The sequence below is a fragment of the Ahaetulla prasina genome, chromosome 6, assembly GCF_028640845.1.
Source record: "Ahaetulla prasina isolate Xishuangbanna chromosome 6, ASM2864084v1, whole genome shotgun sequence".
Taxonomy (NCBI): domain Eukaryota; kingdom Metazoa; phylum Chordata; class Lepidosauria; order Squamata; family Colubridae; genus Ahaetulla; species Ahaetulla prasina.
In genome coordinates, this window is record NC_080544.1 from 94,521,417 (window position 1) to 94,540,590 (window position 19,174).

General features: G+C 42.5%; 1 protein-coding gene across 6 annotated transcripts in view; it reads right to left on the reverse strand.

Moving 5' to 3' along the window:
• Positions 1 to 14,847, reverse strand: part of TNIK (TRAF2 and NCK interacting kinase) — a 365,479-nt gene extending 350,632 nt beyond the window's left edge. For 2 of the 6 annotated variants that reach the window (XM_058188111.1, XM_058188110.1), the window contains exon 1: positions 13,392 to 14,799. In XM_058188111.1, coding sequence (XP_058044094.1) covers positions 13,392 to 13,448 — 57 coding nt within the window. In that variant the 5' untranslated portion in view covers positions 13,449 to 14,799. Of the gene's footprint in view, positions 1 to 13,391 lie in introns of all 6 variants that reach the window. The other 4 variants (XM_058188113.1, XM_058188108.1, XM_058188107.1 and 1 more) reach the window with 4 other exon arrangements.
• Positions 14,848 to 19,174: the final 4,327 nt, after the last annotated feature.

A 19,174-nucleotide genomic window follows, 5' to 3' on the forward strand; every position in this document is an offset into this window, starting at 1 on the left:
CTTATGCACGCCCCTTATAGACCTCTTAGGAATGGGGTGAGGTCAATAGTAGACAGTTTTTGGTTAAAGATTTGGGGATTTTGGTAGAGACCACAGAGTCAGATAGTGTGTTCCAAGTATTAACAACTCTGTTACTGAAGTCATATTTTTTGCAATCAAGATTGAAGTGGTTAACATTAAGTTTAAATCTATTGTTTGCTCTTGTATTGTTGTGATTGAAGCTGAAGTAAGAAAGGACATTGCAATAGATGATTCTATGAGTTAAACATAGGTCCTGTTTTGGCCCTGGTTTAACCTAAATGGAAGCAAAGATTTTCTGGCAACCTTTGTGGGGTGGTGTTATATAAAGATAAGGGAGGGAAGAAGGAAAAGATTTCTATTCCTTTTAAGTTTCAGTGCTCAATTTCCTTCCTACAGATCATGGCATTAATTCGTGCTAGAAACCCTGTTGAAGTAAATTCTCTCCGCACTCACTGGCTCGATCTGGGTAAAACTGAGTTATATTATAGTTATATCCGCAACTTGTTGAGATCTTAGTTATGACAGTAATTCTTCACAATTAAAAAAAAGCTACTTTCCTCTCTTTCCATGCAAGGCACCGTACTACCATGGTTAACTAAATCTAGGCTGTCCAGTCTTGTGATGGTTCACAACAACCTGTATTACAGCCCTTATACACTGAACACAAACACCTGTTGGGACAGTATTCAGCCTTTGGTCCCCAAGAGCAAGAGCAATGTTTACCTATACTTGTGATAGTGAACCTATGGCACATGCTGTGACTCCAGCCCCCGAGCCTGTCCTCATGGAGGAGGAGGACTCAGAGAGTGAGGGAGAGGAGCCGACAAGGCCTCCCTCTCCAAGTCCCTCTTTCCTGGCAATGCCTCAAGTGCCAGCGGAAGGCCAGGAAGAAGGCATGTCTGAGCCTCCACAGATAGAGGACGAGGAGGATCAATCCTGGATAGACCATAGGCACCGTCGGCAAGAAAGGTGTGCGCAGCAGAGGAAGAGGTATGGCAGGCCCAGAGAGTGCTGAGTCACTGAGCCACACCCCACAGGAGATAAAAGCGGGTGGGGTTGCCATCTGGCCCTTGTGACGGACAAAAGCTACTAAGGGTGAACTGCATCGTGTGAGCTTCAGTTAGTTTTTGGATTTAAGGCTTGGATTTTCGTGAGTAATGCTTGACCATTCTGTAGACTCCTGGTTGCTCCGGCGACGGACCGTAACACACTGACTCGTGATAAGAACTGGCAGGCACTTTGGGAATCGCTGCCAGAACTTTCCTCTGCCAAAGGGAACCAGGCCAACTTGTAAATAAATTGCTGGCAGACGTTCTTCGACACGTGTGTTTTCTTAGGTGGAGGGGACAGAACAGCACGCGTGCCACAGGTGGTACACGAGCATTGCCCTAGCTTAACTCCAGTTTGCATGCGCGTGCCAGCCAACTGATTTTCAGGCCTTTCGGGCCCACCAGAAGTCAGGAAATGGGCCATTTCCAGCCTCCAGAGGGCCTCTGGGGGGGGAAGGCCGTTTTCACCCTCCCCAGACTCCAAGAAAGCCTCTGGAGCCTTGGGAGGGTGAAAAACGGGCCTACCTGGCTCACCGTGCCATCCTGTGCCAGAAGCGGGGGGAGTGCAAGGGGGTTGTGCATGCATGCGGGAGGGCAGGACGCATTGAATTATGGGTGTGGGCACGTGTGCGCGAGACACCCCCCCCCATGCTCCCCCCATTTTTGGCATGAGACAGCAAAAAGGTTAGCCATCACTGACCTATACTATGCGAAAAATTCTGAAGATATAATTTTTAAAACTAACTTCTCTACCTATTTCATTGCAGGTAGAAGGAAAGATGGGATTATTTGCTGTTACGAAGTACAAAGCATTTCAGCTGCCAATGCAACAGCCATCTCATTTATTTATTTATTTATTGCATAGCTTCTCACATTGTTGATTTGTGGCACAGACCTCAAGGATGAATAATAAGGAAATATATTAACAATCAAAGAAGGATAAAATGGGAAACAGTTTTTTTTTAAACTAGCCGTTGCTTCCAGAACACTGGTAATTAAATAGAGCCAAAGCAGAAAGGATTAAGAGAATTATGATTTGTTCTCCTTGTTAAATGCCTTTTCCCCAAATCCAACTGCTTTCTTGTCTCCTGACAGAAAGTAATAATTAAATCAGATTATTCTAGTGCGAAATAATGAATAACCTCTTGTGGAGGGTGCCAAGACCTCTGGCTCTGTTTGGTTCCTACATTCTGTTCTATACATATTCAGTTTCCTGATGGGAAAATCTTTATCAAAGACATGTTTTTTATCTGGGTCTTAAGAAGTACCAAAAAGAAGAGATGCCAGGGGTTTCTTGACAGTCCAAGGCACGTGCTACAGACCCAAGTTACTTTTCTCTTTTGAGTTCCCACATTCTCTTCATCCACAGTAAAAGTAGCTGCTAAGAAAAGCTGACTTCAAAGAAAACTTCAACATGCACTCATCATGAGGCGTAGTGGCGCAGTGGTTAGAGTGCAGTACTGCAGGCTACTTCTGCTGACTGTCAGCTGCCTGCAATTTGGCAGTTCAAATCTCACCAGGCTCAGGGCTGACTCAGCTTTCCGAGGTAAAATGAGGACCCAGATTGTTGGAGGCAATATGCTGACTCTGTAAACTGCTTAGAGAAAGCACTGTAAAGCAGTATATAAGTCTAAGTGCTATTGCTATCTGCTGGTAGTCCAACAAACACTAATCTCATCACCCACATTCAACTGACAAAGGGAAGGGGATCAAATTTAGAAAGAAAAGCAACAAGGCTCAGAGAGCATCAGGATCCCCACATACCACATTGTTCTTAAGAGCAACATGTGAAATTCAAAGTGCAGGTTTAAATCTATAAACTCTAGAATGGCTTGTTCTCAGATACCTTCAAAAATTTCTTCTCCAACCGTATTTGATGCATCCCAGGCAGAATTGCTAAAGGTTCTCAGTTTCACAAGGTGAGAAGGATTCAAAAGTGATGGCTTCTATTCTATGTGAAACTTCAATTCTGCAAGTTGGGTTGGCAATTTAGATATTGATCAGAGCTTTTCCAGTAAAATGAGATAAGTGAGATGGTACCGTTTTATAGTGTCTGGTTAATGGTTCCAGGTGACTATTGGTCCTTTATAGATTATTAGAGCCTTTGTTATTTTTTATGGTACCAAGGATTATGGTGGCATACAAAACAAATTCCCAAGAATTCACATAGATCGTAAAGTGTAACTAAACAGATGTTACAGCATCCTTAAAGGCCATTCAAGGATAACTCCAAATTACCCTGCAAGGGTAGACTGCAGAGGAAGGAGAAAGACTTGTACTGGACATACAGCAACATCTAGGAAGAGCTGCAGGGTCTATATAAAAATGATCCTGGGAAAGACAAGATTGCTAATCTTTTAGCAAAAAGATTGCTAGTCCTTGGTTTATGACCACAATTGAGCCCAGAATATATGTTGATAACTGAGAAATTTGTTAAGTGGGTTTTGTCCCATTTTGTGATTTTTCTTGCTACAGTTGTTAAGTGAATCACTGCAGTTGTTAAATTAGTAACACGGCTGTTAAGTGAATCCGGCTTCCCATTGACTTTGCTTCTCAGAGGGTCACAAAAGATGGTCACCTGATCCCAGGATACCACAACTGTCATAAATATAAACCAGTTGTCAAGCATCTGAATATAAATCACATGACCATGGGGATGCAGTAATGGTCATAAGTGTGAAACATGGTCATAAGTCCCTTTTTTCAGGGCCATTGTAACTTCGAACAGTCACTAAACAAACTCTGGATTATCTGTATTATACTTCAGTGCTTAAAGCAACCTCAATTTACAAAAAAAGTAGGACAAAACTCTGTTTGCTTACAGAGAGGGAGGGAGGGAGAGGAGAGAGAGAGAAAGATCTCATGCTCACATATATATAGACAGCCCATATATTTACTATTTATAAACTTTTGCATCTGAGGACACGTTTGATGATCCATGAAAGTTAATGTCATAATTACTTGGTGAGATGTGCTTCAGACTGCCTATTCGGAGTGTTTTTTGATATCTTATGCTATCCTATGAGCCCAATAAGTATTTCCCATGTGAGTATTAACCAGGCCTGATTCTGTTTTGTTTAACAAAATCCAGCAGCAAAATAAACTAAACTTAAATGTAGCTGGCAATCTGACAAATAAGTTCACAGGCCTTGATCAAAGTTTCAGGCTATTGTGGTCATACGTGCCTCTAAGGACACTCTACGGATAGCTCAATGAAAGTTAACCAGGGATACCACTTAGAATACGCTTACCACTAATTTACCTCAGCACAGTGCTAAAGCAAAAGATGTCCATGCCAGAGGATATGCTAAAAAACAAAAACACAATTTGCACAAAAATCCTTGTGTGTATCCTACAACTTTCCCCTATTTTGTCAGTCAAATGGAACTGATGGCCCACTGATGGAACACACTGGCAACAGTGAAATAGATGAATTCTGTTTTGCACACAAGCATCTTATTTTAATTGAAAAAGATTAGCTGTAAAATAAACAAATGGCCTTTGAAAAAATGATTGTTTTTATAGATGTGGGGCTATGGGAATACATAGTTACACTGTTGGATGTCATCCAAACTCATATCAACATTCAGCTCTGAACAAGTCGCCTGGAATTAGTGCAACAGCAATAGTAAAATAAACTAAAATTAACAAAACACTGAATATTTTGGGTGGATAATATCTGATATTAAAGAACACTATCTTTGATTCAAGATGAAGAAATTTCAACGTTGCTGGATCTTCGACTTGAAAAACAATTTGTTTTTTTAATTAATTAATGCCCTAAACATCCAAGTAATAATATCCTTATAAAACTAGTAAGACACCATCAACGAAGGTCAACATAGGTGTACAACTACCTCTTCTTGAAAACTTATCTTTGTAAAGTAAAATACACAATTGGAGTTATGTCTAAAATGGCATACAACCTGTTAGAATCAGGAGTATACTTTTCTAGACTTACCACCAAATTCTCATGTTTAATGTGATACAGGGAGAAGGATTGTTTAAATCCTTAAATCAGTACGGAATTTGTCCTGGCCATGCCAATATGTAGAAGGTAGTTCATAACACACTGCTAAAAATCTAGGTGGAATTCCTAGTAAAAATTAAATTGGCATCTCTAAAATGACTAAAAATGTATTTTTACTGCAATTCTAAGTGAACAGCAGAGAATTCGTGCAGGTAGTGCATCTGTGTCAGTAACTCAACAAGCTCTACATGGCAACATATCATAAACATGTCACATAAAATGCAATAAAATTATATTGACCAGAGAAGACATATCTATCCAAGAAATTCCAGTCACTAAGAGCAGGTTTCTCCCTATCTTTTAACAGTATTTTAGGCAGCCAACAGCCTCCACATCACTCCCCACAACACATAACATGCACCTTTTTGTGTGTCTTTAGTCAACCAATCTCAATTTCTTTAATTATGTAATTTATTTTACCCTTGTTCCCATCACCCATATCCTTCCACTTATGACTGCATGACTATAACCTGGTTGTTTGTATCCTTACGATTTATATTGATATTGTTTCCTGATTGCTTATTTGTAGCCTATGACTATCATTAAGTGTTGTACCTTATAATTCTTAATGAACGTATCTTTTCGTTTATGTACACTGACAGCGTATGCACCAAGACAAATTTCTTGAGTGTCTAATCCCATTTGGCCAATAAAAAATTCTATTCTATTCTATTCTATTCTTTGAAGTAAGAAGTTCACTGATCACCATCTTTCAAACCAAGAATATGCAAACCGGCTATTTGTATGGCTTATACCAGAATCAAATTTGAATTGAAATGACTAGCTCAAGGTATAAGTAGATCACTACTGAAGGGGGAAAAACTAAATAACCAACATTATTTAAGTACCAGCATGGTTTGACTTAAATACAAATATTTCTTTTTCAAATGTTCATCTTTATTGTAATTATTATGCTTGACTTTTTTTAAAAAAAAATAATGCAATACATTTGTCAGGGTACTTAATCTACCCTTGCTTTTACGGAATTTGAAAACTGGAATCTTACATTTTGTTTATGTTCAAGGCAACTTTAAGGGATTCAAAATGCAACTCTCTTTCATATGATTGTGGGATCTAGTTACCTACCTAGTTTAATAATGAAATGTCTATAAGAAAGCTCAGAGAACATCAAGGATCCTACAGGTCAACCTTAACAGGTTCAATATGCAACCCTCCTTTATATGATTTTGTGATTGTGGGGTCTAGTTTAGTAATGAAATGTCTACAAGCACATCAAGGACCCTACAGTTTAACCTTCAATTTTATTGATTGTGATAGTTTTACCAACCTCCAAGAACACAAAACGTCTTTTGCTCAACATTCCTCTCTGTTTCACATACAGTTTTAATATCCAAGTGCAATTTTATCAGCCTGGCTTGAATTGCATTTATATTTTTCTTCCTCAAGTGTGTCAATTTCACTTCACTATTCTCCTATACTTGATAAGATGTTGTTGTTAGTTGTGAAGTCGTGCCCGACCCATCACGACCCCATGGACAATGTTCTCCCAGGCCTTCCTGTTCTCTACTATCCTCTGGAGTCCATTTAAGCTCATGCCCACTGCTTCAGTGACTCCATCCAGCCACCTCGTTTTCCATCATCCCCTTCTTCTTTTGCCCTCAATCTTTCCCAGCATTAGGATCTTTTCCAGTGAGTCCTCTCCTTCTCATTAGGTGGCCAAAGTATTTCAGTTTCATCATCAGGATCTGGCCTTCTAAAGAGCAGTCAGGGTTGATCTCCTCTAGGACTGACTGGTTTGATCACCCTGTAGTCCAAGGGACTCGCAGGAGTCTTCTCCAGCACAAGAGTTCAAAGGCCTCAATTCTTTGGCGCTCAGCCTTTCTTATGGTCCAACTTTCACAGCCATACATGAGATGTATTGTGGTCCAAACCCTGACTTTGAAACAATCAAAAGTCAAACTGACTTCTGAAATCGTTCCTGGCTCCATGCTTCTGTGCTCAGGCAGCAAAATCACTATTGATTTCTGATTGCAAGTCTTTGCATAATTATAGGTTTGCCTCACCATGCCCTTGTAGTAACTCTTAACAATTACTGGAAGGAGAGAGAGGCAGAGGGTATTTTTATTTATGTCTATCTGTATAGGTGTGTCTACAGTTATAGCAACCAAATTCACTTAGCATTTTCAAGGTCTATAGTCTCTTGCCTATTTACAGATATGGAAACGTATGACTAGTTTCCCCCTAGTTGCACAGTGGCAGATAGGCACTCCAGAGGGTTAACAACATTGCCCAGAGGATCATTGGTTGCCCTCTCTCCTCCTTGGAAGAGCTTTATGGCTCTAGCTGCCTTAAGGAAGTTCAAAACATTCTTAAAGATCCATCTCATCCTGGGCACCCTTTTTTTTTTTTTGTACTATTACCATCTGGCAGACGGTACAGGCAGTGGTGGGATTCAAATAATTTAACAACCAGTTCTCTGCCCTAATGATTTCTTCCAACAACCAGTTCATCAAACTGCTTAGAAAGTTAACAACCGGTTCTGCCGAAGTGGTGAGAACTGGTTGAATCCCATCACTGGGTACAGGACAATAAAAACAAGGATAAATAGGCTGAAAAATAGCTTCTATCCCAGGGCAGTAACGATATTGAATTCTACTCTAGTGTGCAATATTAATGCAATATCAGGGGTTTTCAATTTAATTGTATAGAACGTGAAGGATGTGGGTTTTGTTTTATTTTTATAGTTTTTCTTATATATGATGTACACTGAAGATGGCATTTAATTTTGTTGTACGAGGTGCAATGACCATAAAGTAACTAACTAATATACACCATCCTGCAGTCATGTGACCGCAATTTTCAGTGGTTTTTGCTGGCAAAAAAACACTCATTGGCTAAAATGGCACTTAACAGCTTCAAAAAAGGATTGATATAAACTCAAGACTGATCACTAGTGACCTGCCTAACAACTGCAGGAACTTATGGCTTATTTGTGATTCTAAATAAAGGATGTTATCAGATATTATCTGCAGCATATAATACTGTAAGAGTGTTTTGGTAACTTTGGCCAGCATAATGCTTTCACTTGGAGGAAGTCACTGGAGCTCCAAGTTGAACTTTTGCAACATGTCATATTTTAGAATACAAATTTTTGGTCAATGTGACAACGTATGGTTTACAAAAGCCACTTTCCAAAGGCTTAGTCATTCAAAAGCCAGGTATTTTGATTCTTTTGTTTGTATGTAGGAGAGTCAATTTGGTGTGGTGCAGCGGTGAAATGTAAAATTTGTTACTACCAGTTCTGTGGGGGTGGCTTGGTATGGGGGGGGGGTAATGTGACTGGGTGGGCATGGCCAACTTTTTTTTAACTTTTAAAAGCATTTTTTCTACAACCACTTTGACCGAAGAGGTTGTAAAAAAATGCTTTTAAAAGGCTCCTCTTATGATCCCAGCTGAGCCACGCGATCCTCAGAGGCTTTTTTTTTTACTTTTAAAAACATTTTTTCGGCCGAAGGAAAAATGCTTTTAAAAGTAAAAAAAAAAACCTCTGCTGATCGTGCGGCTCAGCTGGGCATGGGAGGGGGGCAGGGATTTTTGCTACCGATTCTCTGAATCACCCGTCACCATTGCTACCAGATCGGGCGATCCAGTCCGAACCGGGATCATGGTGTGGTGTTAAAGACATCAGGCTGGGAAACTGTGAGTTCTAGTCGTGCCTTAGGCCCAAAGCCACTTGAACCTTGGGTTGGTCCAGTGATGGCAAGCCTATGACATTGTCTCACAGGTAATATGCCATGCTATTTTTAGTGACACACCAGGCTTACAGACCCTCTGGAAGTCATGCGAGAGGACCCTGCTATGGGGCAGCCTCTGGAGCCTTCAAAAATTGTGTAAGAACAGGGTGTCCTTTCCTGCTCTCTTTATACACTTCAAGGCCACAAGAGGGTTCCACAAAGTTTTTCTGACCTCATGAAGCCTGGAGCTGGTTCAAATAGATATTTCAAAAAAATATTTACAATGATATAAGTTTTTATTTATTAATACATTAATTTATTACTATGTCATGAATTGTTTCCCTTTTGTGTGTGTGTGTGCAACACACCAGTAGAACGGTTAGGCGTTTTCCGAATTTTTGACACACCAATCCCAAAAGGTTCACCATCACTGGGCCAGTCATTTTTCTCAGCCCTAGGAAGCAGTCAATGGCAAACCACTTCTGGAAAACCTTGCCAAGAAAACTGCAGGGATTCGTCAAGGACAGTGATGGTGAACCTTTTGGGCACCAAGTGCCCAAACTGGAACGCGTGTGCATGTGTGTGCATGTGCATGCACTGGCGTGCAGGAAACCCAAAGACCAGTGGCTGGCGCACGCATGTCTGTTTTTATTTATTTATTTATTTAGTCAATCATATAAACGTATTGTACGTTTACAATCATGTAAAAGTATAAACATAATTTGAATACATGAAGAGTAAGTGAAAAAGGAATATTAGGACAGGGACGGTAGGCAGGCAGGTGTGTTTATGCACGCCCTTTACAGACCTCTTAGGAATGGGGTGAGGTCAACAGTAGACAGTTTAAGCTTAAAGTTTTGGGGGTTTGGGGAAGAAACTACAGAGTCAGGTAGTACATTCCAGGCACTGACCACTCTATTGCTGAAGTCATATTGGAGCGGTTTACCTTGAGTTTGTATCTATTATTTGCTCGTGTATTGTTGTGGTTGAAGCTGAAGTAGTCATTGACAGGTAGGACATTGTAGCAGATAATTTTATGTACTATGCTTAGGTCAGATTGAAGTCTGCTTAGTTGTCTAAGCCCAAAATTTGGAGTCTGGTTTTGGACATTTTGGGGGCCATTTTCAGGCAGTTTTCCAGCACTCCGGAGCACGTGAAGACCAGCTGGCCAGAAACCAAAAGAGCAGCTGGTAACAGTGCCCATGCCCACAGAGAGGGCTCTTGAGTGCCACCTCTGGCATGCGTGCCATAGGTTCACCATCACGGGTCTAGGAAGTCTCTCCGAAAATCAGACAAGACTGACCCAAAAACCATGTATGTATTTGTTCTAGCATGGCTATTTTTCCGCCATTTTCTTTAGCTGCTTGCTTGGGTAACCTTTTCCAAATTATATCGGACACCACCTTTGAGTCCTTGGAGAAGGCAACTGGAGATCCTTTGAATGGGTAAACAAATAAATGAATGAATGCCTCAAGTTCAATCCCCGCTATTTCCATTTGAAATACATAGAGGTCCTCAAGATTTGGTCAGACCCAGATGCCAGGAACTGCTACACAGCAGATAAGCCATCTAGCCTGTGGTACCGTTTCCCCAGTCCTCTGAGATTGCAAACTGATACCTTTCGTATCTCTTGCTCCCCGATTCTTTTCAGCAAGGATTTAGCATGGCTCTTTCTGCAAGAAAAACATGCTAAGACTGAGGAAAAGAAATATTGAAGCCAGAAATCAGCTTCATAGCTACATTAATACTTAACAATTCATCATATCCTTGAGAATAACCCAGAACTGATAGATGTGTGTATTTTAAGAAGAGAAGCAATCCCTTTTTCCCACCCCCAAGAGTTCTGTTTACACAAAGGTAAATCTGATGTACCATACAGTGTCAAACCTTAGAAAGCATTACAGCACCAGGATCAGACTGTTCAGTGTGCCTCAGCTGTTTCGTATGCAGTTGACCTTGAAGGATTTACATTGTGTCAAACAGACATACAGATCTCTGTAACACTGACGTGCAAATGGTCTTTGATAAAAAAAATGATGCATGCATTTCAACATCAGTAACTCTGGGAACATCCATGTGATTAAAAAAAAAAAAGCTTCAATCCCGATTCCATCACACTAGAACCATGATGGAGTAACTAGGGCCAGATTCTCAATTTAGCCACAGATTGTCTTCAGCATAGCAAGGGAACCCAGCCTTTGCGATTTCTAAACCACAGTTTAGAACCTGGTTCCCACTGGCCTGCTGCCCGTTGAGTAAACCCATTGTAGTTTGTTCTGAAATCACGGCTAAGCAAATCTTTAATACATTATGAACTTTGTGGTTAATTTAAGGTTGACACACTGAATTAAGAAAACAAAAGCAACTTCTTAAATGCATCAGCCTGGCTAAAATTGCAAAATGTTGTCCACTTACCCATGCTTAACTGAACCGCACTGTACTCATTTAACACCAATACACCCACCTGTATCCGTTCACATGACATACTGAACTATAACTAGCTATACAAGCTAGGTGAGATGAGCTTGGATAGTTTGTGGTTTAGCATTTCGTGAGAGCAAAGCCAACCTCTTAGTATGCTACTGTATGAACTATAATATGGATTGTTTGGGTATAACATGTTGGGTAACACTGAGCATTATTAACCTGGGTTTACCATTTACTGGGTGTGAATGCAGAAAATATATTATGTACACTGAGTCACTGCCAGTCAATGTAAACCAAGAAAAGCAGCTCACAGAGATCTAAAGGTAGATTTCTAGCCCAGGAGATCAACAAGGATTTCAACTTCCATAATACCAGAACAGTTGCAACATCCTGCATCTTATTACTGAATTATGCAAATTTGAGGAATTTGATGTGGACATTTACTAGCTTGTTAACTCAACCGCGAATGTGTTCACATAACAGGTGAAACCATAAACTAATCACATTAGCTTGATTTGCTACAAACCAAACAAGCACATTTTGGCTGGTGTGTGTGTGTGGTTGGCTGAGGGTTTAATATGCCATGAGAACTCAGACAATGATTGAGTAAATCATAGTTAAGGATGTAAACACGGCCATGATTTACCCAGTCATAAACTAGCCATTGTGAGTTATGCTCATTACTGATTCCAAAAACAAGTTCAAGGCTCAGCATCTTTTGATAATATGTGTCTCTTCTATTCCAGGGGTCCTAGGAATCTAGTAATAAAATAAGTTTCCCAAATGGGTCCCTACTAAGACAATGAAATGAATGCTATGGCAGGAGATCAAAGCAGAGTGTAGCAATACTTAAGGCCCAATTCCAGTTACAAGGAGGAGCTGTTCCTGCACTGAGTCTTCCAAAGGCTTCTGCAGAAGCCAAGAATCTATGCTAAATGAGACGCTCTGGGAAAATGTACCATTAAATCAATTATCTCCACTCCACAATAACATGTGTGTAGCATGTCATGTGGCTGCAATAGCCAGGAAATCTCCTCACCCACCTACCCCCCTTCTTTCAGGAGAAGTGCAAAGGGGAGCATGCCAAGGTTCATGCAATTTCATTTCACCCTATGGTCAAAATGGACACTAACAGCAATCTTGAACGCTGACCCTTGAAAGCAGATGCAAACTCAGTTTTGCATCCAAATCCACAAAGCATTGCAGAGTGCGGCCAGGCAATGTTCTCTCTTAGCATTTAGCAACATGTAAAGACCACCCAATTAATCCTTGCAGAAAATCCTGATCTTTTCCACCTATTATACATTGTCTTAATGTATAATAGGTGGAAAAGGTAAAAGGTTCAAGAAAGTGGGGGGGGGAGCAAACTAAGAGAAGGCGGCTTGGACGCCAGGGAAACGTTTTTAAGGATGGGGAAATGTGGCAACCTATCAAATGCACACTAACCAACACACACACAATCTGCCTAGAAACATTCCCATGCTTTCCTCTCTAACTATAGGAGCAGCATTGCTGATTCTACAGCGGAAGGCAGCCAAAAAAAAAAACGGGGGGGAGGGGAGGAAGGAGAGAGAGAGAAAACACCACTTGATTTGCAAGTGTGAAATTAACGGCTTTCCAAATGTGCAAAAGGTGATCTCCAAAACACCTCTCCCCTCAATCAACCTTCCACCCCTTTTCTTTCTTTCTTTCCTTCCTTCCTTCCACTTGCAGCCGAGAGAGATGCACCATTAAAAGAGAGACAGCAAGAGACAGATGTTCCTTCCTTTTCCCAAACCCACCCACCCCTTATTTCTCCTCCTCCTCTTCGGGGCCCTTTTTCATTCTCAGCAAAACATCAATGGGCGCCTGCAATCCTCCGCGTCCCGCAAAAAAAAAAGGGGGGGGGGAAATAATCCGGATTAATCTAAATTATTTCCCCAACGGCACCCTTTTTCTTTGCAAACCCGCTACCTTTTTTTTTTTTTTTGCAAACTTAAGGCGATGCTCAAATCATAAAACGGGGAGGGTGGTGGGAGAGGAAGGAAATGGGCAGGGGGCAGAGAGGAAAGAATGGGAAATGGGTGGGTGGGTAGGGGCCTGTTCGGGTGGGTTTTAATCTCTCCCCACATCCCTCCCCGTTCGCTCCCATTCACTCACACACACATACAACACACACACCCCTCTTACCCTCAAGGCGGACAGATCGATCTCGTCCAAGCTCCGAGCCGGAGAATCACTCGCCATGTTTCCGTGGAAGGGCCGCTACCTCGGCGCCCGCGGGAGATGGCAAGGAGCGCAAACCCAAGGTTACCGACGCCGTCGCCCGCCGGGGCAGCCTCGCCAAGTCGTCAGTCTCTCGTCCCCGGGAGGAAGGCGTCCTCAGGGCGCTGGTCTCCTCATGCGCTGCCACCGACGGAGGGGAGACCTTTCCCCCTCCTCCTCCTCCCCGGCACTCTCCCTTCCAATCCTTCCCCAGGAAAGGGCGAAGGTTGGGGGGGGGGAAGCCGGGGATCTGCTCTCCAAACGAGCGCTCGGAGCAAACGCGCTGGATCGCCCGAGGCGCGATGCCCAGATCTCGTGCGCCCCAGCCCGGTGCTCCTCGGTGTCAGCCAAAGGAAGCGCGAGTTGCGTCGGCGGCCGATTTCCTTCAGGGGCGCGAGTGCTTCGGCGGAGGCATGCCCGTCTCCCTCTCTCGCCTTTTTCCCTTTTCCCCGGCTGGCGGAGCTCGCCCTTAACCGCCGGCTTTTCAGAGGGAGGCGCGGCGCGTCACCTCGTCCACTTGCTCCGGAGAGAAGAGCTCGCTCGCTCGCTCTCACACCGTCACACGGCGGCTTCCTGGGAGGAGAAAGAGCCGCTTCAAGGGGCGGCGCCTTGAGCGCGCGTTGGAAAGCCGAGCGGCGGAGGCAACGAGACGGTCGGCGGAATCGGGGTCCGTGTGCTTGCCGCTAATTCGGTGCTCGGCGGGGTGGGGTGGGGAGGGATGGCACGCTTTCCCTTTAAACGCCCGAGGAAACCAGGCTGGTTGGAAGAAGCAGAGCCAAGGAAAGGAGGAAGGAAAATAAAAGGGAAGGCAGCGCCGGCGGATTTTTTCTGCTCTGCTGCTGCTGAAGCTGCTGGGTGTCGCTACCCAGTTCTGGTTGGTTGAGCCGGCTGAGAAACTCCTTGCCCAAAACGCAGCCCGATCCTCTCCCGATCTTCAACCCGGATCCGAGTTATAAGGTCTGCGTTAAAATAGATATAGATATATTACGCGGAGAGCATCCGAGATGGCTCCGAGGAAACGGCACTTTGCGCGGATTCGAACTTCTGCAGAAAACCCCTCGTTGCGGCGTCTCCAAGCAGCATTGGATGGGCAAGCCTGGCGCGAGTTTCCTGCGGGGGACGAGTCGCATTCAAATGGCCTTATTTCTCTCCCCACCACCACCACCACCACCTTCGTCCCTGGCAGTTGCTTGGACTTGTGAGTTGGAACCGGAGATGGAGCAAAAAAGACAAGTCGACAGTAATGAATTCCAAAAGAAGAACAAGACCTTTGAATCAGCTTTAGGAGTCTTGACCCTCCCCTGCTCTCTTTCTAATGTGCCCAATAGTACTCTGACTTCGTCTATTTGAATAAGAAATTGACCACGCCTTATTTTCAACTTATTTTTTGAAGTGCTCCTTTTTGGTCGTTTTCCCTTGCTGTGCCAAACTATGAATTCAAAAATGAAAAAAAAAAAACAAAAAACCAGCTTCGCCAGGGAACTGACAGTCGTTTCAAATCGACGGTTAAAATTCTTGCCGGGCTGGGTGGGCAACGTCTACAGATGGTTTTCTTTTGGCCTTAAATCAGCCGTTAAAACCAAGGAAAGCCAGCCAGGAATATAAGAAATACAGGCTCTGGCATTCACTAAATTTTGCAGCAAGTGTATTTTACTTTCTGCAAAAGAGGAAAAAGCCAGGAACTGTTCTGGAAAAAACATCCAATTAAACTTAGTCTTACAGTGGTCTGCTGGAAAGGAAGAGTTATGTTTATAGTAGGAGTCAAGACTTTTTCCATAGGCTTTCTTGGGCTATCAGTTCCTAAAATACTTGCTTTGTAGGTGCAGGTGTGCATAGTGCACACCTAGTTAATAGGCTTCATTTAGAACACAGATACCTAGCGAAAGTCTGTTGGGAGAAATGGTCACCAAGGATTAGTCCCATAAAATGTGCATTGGATTACAGCCTTAAGCAGTACGGCTGAATTTGAATGGAAAGTGTACCCCCCCAGGGATGGGTTCTACCTACTTTTACTACCAGTTCGCATCGTGCCTGCATGTGTTTGCTCCGCTCGCCCGAGCGCTCTTCTGTTCTGCATGTGCAGAAGCATGCGTAGATCACTTTTTATGACATTCGGGTCAGTGGGCGGAGCCTCCTGCCGGTTTTACTACCGGTTCTATAGAACCAGTCCGAACTGGGGGCAACCCACCACTGTTCTCCCCCCCCCACACATCCATTTCCTTGTGTTCACACAACATATCCATGGTTAACGTCCACATTTACTAAACATACTTTTCTGGCTGTGGGTGACACACTGAATTACATGGCTTCACATAATGCATGTGACTAACATGCAAATGCTTTGTGATGCTTAGTGTGTCAGGAAAACATGGCTGTTCAGTGCAGCAGGACATATTTCTGAAAAAAGCACATTATTTTAGTTTTCCAATGTTGCTGAATTGGCCAAGCTGGTTGGGACGCCTAACATTGGTAATTCAGTGTCCGAAGAAACATAAGACCAATATAAGGCCATTGGTGTCTAGGTGACATCGTGTTACATTGTAACATCCTTGTGCAAAGGACAGAAAGGCGGTGTTATTTTTTAATGCATTTATTTGTATCCCGCCTTTATTGTTTTACACAAACTGGCAAACATATCCAACACGCCTTCCTCTTCCTATTTTCCCCACAACAATCACCCTGTGAAGCCAGCAGGACTGAGAGAGACACAGCAAAGCCAAATATATGTGATGCCATGTTTTGTGCCAGATTCTTGGTAACTGGCTAGATTACCATAATAGAATAAAATAGAATAGAATTTTTTATTGGCCATGTGTGATTGGATAGACAAGAAATTTGTCTTGGTTCATATGCTCTCAGTGTACATAAAAGAAAAGGTACGTTCATCAAGAATTCTAGGGTACAACACTTAACGATAGTCATAAGGAACAAATAAGCAATCAAGAAACAATATCAATATAAATCATAAAGATACAAGCAACCAAGTTTCAGTCATACAGTCATAAGTGGAAGGAGATGGGTGATGACATAAATCAGGGGTCTCCAATCTTGGCAACTTTAAGACTTGTGGACTTCAATTCCCAGAGATTCTCAGCCAGTTTTGCTTTGCTGGCTGAGGAATTCTGGGAGCTGAAGTCCACAAGTCTTAAAGTTGCCAAGGTTGGAGACCCCTGGCATAAATGAGCAAATTGCATCTTGGCTTAGAATGTTCTATAACACCCCCCGCCCCCGTGCCAGATATTGTGGGTTTACAAACCAAGGTATCCGGTACAGCATGTGATCCCTGCTCATTGTAATAAATCAAATCAAGCAAACCATGACTTAACATGCGTACAAGTAGTCCTTGACTTACAACTACTTGTGTAGTGACCGTTCAAAGTTACAAAGGCACTGAAAAAAGTAATTTATGACTATTTTTCACACTTAACAACCATTGCAACATCCTCACGGACATGTGATCAAAATTCAGACACTTTGCAACTGGTTCATGTATGTATAACATTTGCGGTGTCCTGATGTCATATGATCTCCTTTTGTGACCTCCTGATGAGCAAAATTAATGGCGAAGCCAGATTCCCTTAACAACCATGTTACTAACTTAACAATCGCAGCGATTCACTGAAGAACGGTGGCAAGGAAGCTCATAAAATGGGGGGAAAGCTCATTAACAACTGTCTCACTTAGCAACAGGAATTTTGGGCTCAATTGTGGTTGTAAGTCGAGGACTACCTGTACCCAGTCATAATACAAGTTTTCTGATTTTTGCTTTTAGCTGAGGAACTGGAACTCCCAGTATTTTGGCTGGGACTGCTGAGAAATATAGTTCAATTACAGTTGTTTACCTCTCTTGCTTTATCTAGTTATCTTCAGCATGGGAGTCCATTATGTTTCACAACACCTACAATAACAAGTCACAATTTTGAGAAGCTTGCCCTTTCATCTGAAAAATAGCCAATGGAGGGGAAAAACTACTTCCTATTCTTTCATCAAAGAAACATTAGAGCAATATTTCTCACTCTTGGCAACTCTGAATTACTGTACAAACGGTAATTGAACTATATGTGGACTTCAATTCACGTGTGGAGATGCAAACATTTGGATTAAGAAATATTTCTCCTTTGCCTATAGACATGGAAGTAAACAAACAATACACTGGAACCTGATCTGGAGCAAGGGCAAGTCATCCTATGTAGCATTGATGATATTACCTAGTTGGGCGTGAAACATCTGCAAGAAAACAAACAACCTCAGAGAGAATCAAGGACCCCACAGTTCATCCCTGAATTACATAACATAACATAACATAACATAACAACAGAGTTGGAAGGGACCTTGGAGGCCTTCTAGTCCAACCCCCTGCCTAGGCAGGAACCCTACACCATCTCAGTCAGATGGTTATCCAACATTTTCTTAAAAATTTCCAGTGTTGGAGCATTCACAACTTCTGCAGGCAAGTCGTTCCACTTATTAATTGTTCTAACTGTCAGGAAATTTCTCCTTAGTTCTAAGTTGCTTCTTTCTTTGATCAGTTTCCACCCATTGCTTCTTGTTCTACCCTCAGGTGCTTTGGAGAACAGCCCGACTCCCTCTTCTTTGTGGCAACCCCTGAGATATTGGAACACTGCTATCATGTCTCCCCTAGTCCTTCTTTTTATTAAACTAGACATACCCAGTTCCTGCAACCGTTCTTCATATGTTTTAGCCTCCAGTCCTCTAATCATCTTTGTTGCTCTTCTCTGCACTCTTTCTAGAGTCTCAACATCTTTTTTACATCGTGGAGACCAAAACTGGATGCAATATTCCAAGTGTGGCCTTACCAAGGCATTATAAAGTGGTACTAACACTTCACGTGATCTTGATTTTATCCCTCTGTTTATGCAGCCCAGAACTGTGTTGGCTTTTTTAGCAGCTGCTGCACACTGCTGGCTCATATCTAAATGGTTATCCACTAGGACTCCAAGATCCCTCTCACAGGTACTACTATTGAGCAAGGTACCACATATATCATCTTCAGGCTGGGTGTTTACAGCTTCGTGCTTTTAGGAGAAACTCAGTCAATGGCGTTTTGGTCTGGTACAGCCTAAACCTCCTTACATTTTCATGTACAGGTCGTCCTCGACTTACAACCACAACCGAGCCCCACATTTATGTGGCTAAGTGAGAAATTTGTTAAGCGAGTTTTGCCCCATTTTACAACTTTCCTTGCCACATTGGTTAAGGGACTCACTGCAGTTCTTAAATTGGCATCGCTGTTGTTGTTAAACAAATCTGGCTTCCCCCTTGACTTCGCTTGTCAGAAGGTCACAAAAGGGAATCACCTGACCCCATGGACACGGCCACCATCATAAATATGAAGTTGTCAAGCATCTGAATTTAAATCACATGGGAATGCTGAAATGGTCACAAGTGTAAAAAAAATGGCCATACATCACTTTTTCAAGTGCTGTCATAACTTTGGTCACTAAACAAAGTGTAGTAAGTTGAGGACTACCTATGTGCACCACAAGCTACAGCTTCAGAGAGTTTCACTTTCCACCTAAATTGAGACACAACAATTCGTTTCCCAGGAGTTTAGGTTGAGCATCACTGAAGTTTCACAGAGACACTGATTTTCATTAGGGGAAAAGTGGACCGAAGAATAGAAGTCCCTTCCTCCTGTTCTTCTTTCTTTCTCTCCCTCCCTTTCTCTCTTGACCGTTGCGCTGTCT